Source organism: Notolepis coatsorum (assembly GCF_963971535.1).
Source record: "Notolepis coatsorum genome assembly, chromosome: 13".
Classification (NCBI taxonomy): domain Eukaryota; kingdom Metazoa; phylum Chordata; class Actinopteri; order Aulopiformes; family Paralepididae; genus Notolepis; species Notolepis coatsorum.
In genome coordinates, this window is record NC_140177.1 from 85747585 (window position 1) to 85752225 (window position 4641).

Below are 4641 nucleotides of genomic sequence, written 5' to 3' on the forward strand. Positions count from 1 at the left end.
TCTCTCTGAACTCTGTGTACTCGGGACAGCGGTGGAAGGGCCCTTTCTCCGACAGCAGCCAGTCTAGTTGCCCTGCAATCCGCCGCACGCTGAAGCGTCCCACCGTGGAGGAGGAGGAGGAGGAGGAAGAGGAGGAGAATGCAGAGGGGGACTTCAGTTCAGCTTGTGCGGGGTCCAGCACTGGGAGAGGAAGAAGAAGGTCACACTCATCACTCAGTATGATATGAAAATGTAATTGTAGTGCTGTCAGACCCGGATACGGGTTGTCATTTCCATTTATTCTATTCTCTGAGTGCTTCGTTTACATGTTAAAATCACAACAATTTCCGTCTGGGGGACAATGCATTGGTTTACAAACATGTCACCTTTTTCACCTTTTCAGTTTGCAGGTCTGGTTATATACTGTAGTTACTGAAACTGATTGAATATGTCACCGCCCCACCTAGAATAATGTTCACCAGCCGCCACTGGATAGGGAGAATAGGATATGAGGGGTGTGGGTGCATGACGAAATGGTTCAAATGTGAGCTCCGTATTGACATACTGTCATGCTCATTACTGTCAAATCCAAGTCAAATTCTGACTCTGATTCTAATTCTGAGAAACAAACCGGGAAGTGCCAGACAGGGTCAGGAGACAAACAGGGATTAATTGTCATATTGTCAGTGAAGCAGATCCAAATGAATTACAGTTTTTTGTTTCCTGGTGTTGAGAAATTAAAGAACATTGGTGTCTTGACCACTTCTGTGTGCACCTAGATAATGGGGACTACTGTGACAAGAGGTTCAAGTGGCAATCCTAATTTTTGTTTATTTTGGCGACATCTATTGGTGATAAGATATCTATTCGACCCCAGCCAGCCACCAACACAATTAGGACTGCTAGTAAACATTGTTTTATAGTGAAACTTCGCTTTACTTACCTTGGCCCAGCAGTGCCCAGCCCAGGGGGCTCCCAAGCAACAGCGTACATGGCAACCATAGGAGCATCAAGGATGGCGTCAACCATCTAGTGTGCCTCTCTATTCTCATTGGCCAAGGAGTCGCCATGGTCCCTGTGATGTAATAAGGCACCTGGGACCGGCATTTCTTCTGACAATACCTCCCGTTGGCCTGGATCATAGGGAGAAAGGAAGAGAGAAATACACAGAGAGAGAAAGAGTTCAATGAGTAATTCTCTGAAAGGGACAGTCCATAACTCAAGCATAAACAAAAGAGCAGAGAAAGGCGAGAGGGAAAGAGAGAGAGATAGTGCCAACGCAGAGATAGGAGAGGTAAAGAGAGAGTGAAATTTTTTTAAATAAGAGGACGAGGAGAGAATATGAATGAGAGAGAAAAAGAGAGAGGAGATAGAAGGATATAGTCCAGATCCTTTTAGTTTTAATAGCTCATATGGGACCTTTTTTTTTTTAACCCACATGGGCACCCAGCCAACCTTACTGGAGGCTGTAGCGGGCTCCGCTCTAAAGCTAGAGTGAAGAAACTGGTATCACATGAACCCAGACAACCTAGGCACCGTGTTATTTTCACCCATTGGAACATTTCTGCATACTGAGGTCCCTAAACTATTGGAGTTGCATACGTTGGGTATGACTGGGAATCTGAGACCAGTTGTGGATCCAATGAGACCAGTTGACATCACATCAGTTCCCATAGTTGCCATTGCATTGTAGTGAGACATTTTCTTTTAAACGTGGCCTCACTGTATAAAATTACCTATTGTGACCTCTAGGATAATCACAGCTTCATGAAACGTTATAACCAGACTAGAAACCTGGGCATTCAGAGGGTGCATGGCTTTCCCAGGTAAATACAATAGAGGGATTTTCTGAGCAATTTCCACAACAGAACTGCTCGCCATCCAATTGCTGAACAATTATTCAAATGCCCCTCAAGGTCTTGGTGTCTTAATGGGATATGGCATGTGACCATGTTTATCAACTCTCCATTGGTCAAGAATTGTAAAGTTTTGCACAAAGTATGTATAACAAATGGTATCAACGCAAACATTGCTGCAACAAGTTATGAGACATAATTGAGCATGATAATGGCCATGCAACACTTAAACATGATGTTTTGAGCCCTTATGCACTCAACATTTTCTAAATGGTACCTAACCAAAATATTCATGACTAGAAAGACTTGACACAGTGCTGAGCTGCATCTCAAATTAATCTTTTAATTAATCAGGTTCCCAGCTTTCATATGATGTATGCCACTTATATCTGGCATCTAATAATAATAATAATAATTCATTTATTTTGTATAGCACTTTTCAATGACCCAAAGTCACTGACAATAGGCAAGATGCAAAGAAACAAAGAAACATAGAACTGCAGGGAAACCGAACAATATGAGTACACAAGAACATAAAACAACGAGTAACAGACAACAAATACAGGAGCCAGTGGGGGAGACAGTTGGGAAGTAAGTAAGGGAAACCGAGGGGGGAGGGGCTTGGGAGTGAGGGAGAGTCTCTGATGGTCTGAGGGAGGGTGTTCCAGAGGTCGGGGTGCAGCATGTGAGAAAGCCCAATCACCAAAACATTTTAATTTGAATGACGGGACGATGAAGGAAGTGCGGGGGGGGGGCAGGCTATGGGGGGCTTTAACGGTGAGGAGTAGTAATTTGAACTGTATGTGTTCCTTAATCGGGAGCCAGTGGAGAGAGTAGATCTACTGTTGACCTGCTATCTCCCACTAAAGATCACCTGTTCACCCTCCCTGAAAAAGACAAGTGTCTATTAGGGATGCCCGATCACGTTTTTTGCCACCGATACCGATCACTGATCGTCTATCGTTTTTGGTTTTATAAAAAAAAATATATATATATATTATACTTTTTTTTAAATAAAATATATATATTATATAATTATACTTGTAGTTGTATTATCTGCGAGACATCGCCACCACGCAACAAGTCAAAATGCTCGCTATCTGCAAACAGCTCCACTGTCTGTGTGTATACTCTGCTTTGGTCAAATCACATTCAGCATGCCCTCAGCTAGCCCCTTTCATGACTGCGATGCAAGCCAGGGGCTCAAATACACATCGAATCAATGTTATAAGACATTGATATCAGGAGCTATCTGTAGCTACTGCTAGCCGGCTAGATAACGTTAAGACAACGCCTCAATGAACTATTTAGTTTACTGGGACATTTCATGTAAACAGTGAGCTAACGTGAGCTAACGTGAGCTACCTAGCTAACGGAGGTATCATGCACTACTAGACTATTGATGGAGCATTTGTTGATATCAGGAGCTATCAGTAGCTAGCCGGCTAGATACCTTTAGACAACGCCTCAGTGAACTATGTAGTTTACTGGGACATTCCATATAAACATTGAGCTAACGTGAGCTAACGTAAGCTACCTAGCTAACGGAGGTATCATGCACTACTAGACTATTGCTGGAGCATTTGTTGATATCAGGAGCTATCAGTAGCTAGCCAGCTAGATACCGTTAGAAAATGCCTCATGTATTAAACTAAAAGTGAATAGTTGACTGGGTCATTTTGTTTAAACAGTAACGTTAGCTAGGTAGCTAAGGTTAGCTCACAGAGGTCCCATGCACTAGACTAGAGCAGACTATTGCCGGAGGCAATATGAGTCTCTGTTGACACGGGTCTGGGAGGGGGAGGATGAGGGGGAGGGGCAGTGCGCTGCAGCTCTGTGTGCTTGAGAGAGAAGTCAGCGAGTGAGAACTCCGCTAAGAATTGGATCATGTTTTTCGATCGGTTTTCACGATCGGCGAAAATAAAGCATTATCGGAATTCACAGATCTCATATTTATACTGAATATCGGCCGATACCGATCGCTGGCCGATCGATCGGGGCATCCCTAGTGTCTATGGTGGGTCTCTAAATTAAGTGTGAGATGCAGAAAGATAAATGGTCTGTTGCGACCATAGCAAGGACAAGATGTTCCCAAAATGTCCACTGGGTACTCATGAGATGTAATTGCCCTGATGGCAAGAAGCAAATCTGGTCACTCTTTAGGAATCCTGGAATTTACCATTTTATCATCAATGTCATCATAATTGTAATAAAAAATAATTACAAATCGTGAAAATGTGTTGTTATTATTGTTATATTATTATTAAATAACTGCTTGAAGGCCAGCTTCCACATCCACGGTAAAGATCGACACCACAACCCAAATCCTAGCGGTTGAAAACCTTAACAATAAGGTTAACTGTCCCCATGACAATAGAGGGTTTCCAGCTACAACATTATTGGACTGTATTTGGCTACAAATGCCTTTAATTACCCCCCACCCACCCACCCCCTATTTTAATAATTTTTTCTTCTTTTAAATGAAAGAAAAAAAGCTTTTATACCAGTCTAATTGGGGCCCAGGTATACATGATAATAGCCTAGCCCAGGGGTCGGCTATTTAGCCAATCAGCTGCGGCTCCCTGGCCCCACAAAAAAATATATAATAATAATAATAATTACATTTTTTTTTAAACTTTTTTTATTTTTATATTTTTTTTATTTTGGAGATCGATGTCATACTGTGACACTGAAATGAAAAAATATTTCATCAACTAAGATATTTAGTCAACAAAAGGCTTACCTGTACTATCTATGCCTGATATGTGATGCGAAATTTGCGAACAACGAAAAATTTACTTTTTAT

The 4641-nt window shown here is 42.0% G+C and overlaps 1 protein-coding gene across 1 annotated transcript in view; it reads right to left on the minus strand.

Moving 5' to 3' along the window:
• The window catches only part of brinp2 (bone morphogenetic protein/retinoic acid inducible neural-specific 2), a gene marked incomplete at its 3' end in the record, with an annotated part of 430343 nt that extends 429310 nt beyond the window's left edge, over positions 1-1033 (minus strand). Inside the window, 2 exon segments of the mRNA XM_084327936.1 lie at positions 1-180; positions 923-1033. The exon segment at positions 1-180 is cut by the window's left edge and continues 40 nt beyond it. Of these exon segments, the coding sequence (XP_084184062.1) occupies positions 1-180; positions 923-1031 (289 nt within the window). The 5' untranslated portion in view covers positions 1032-1033.
• Between the last annotated feature and the right edge of the window lie 3608 nt (positions 1034-4641).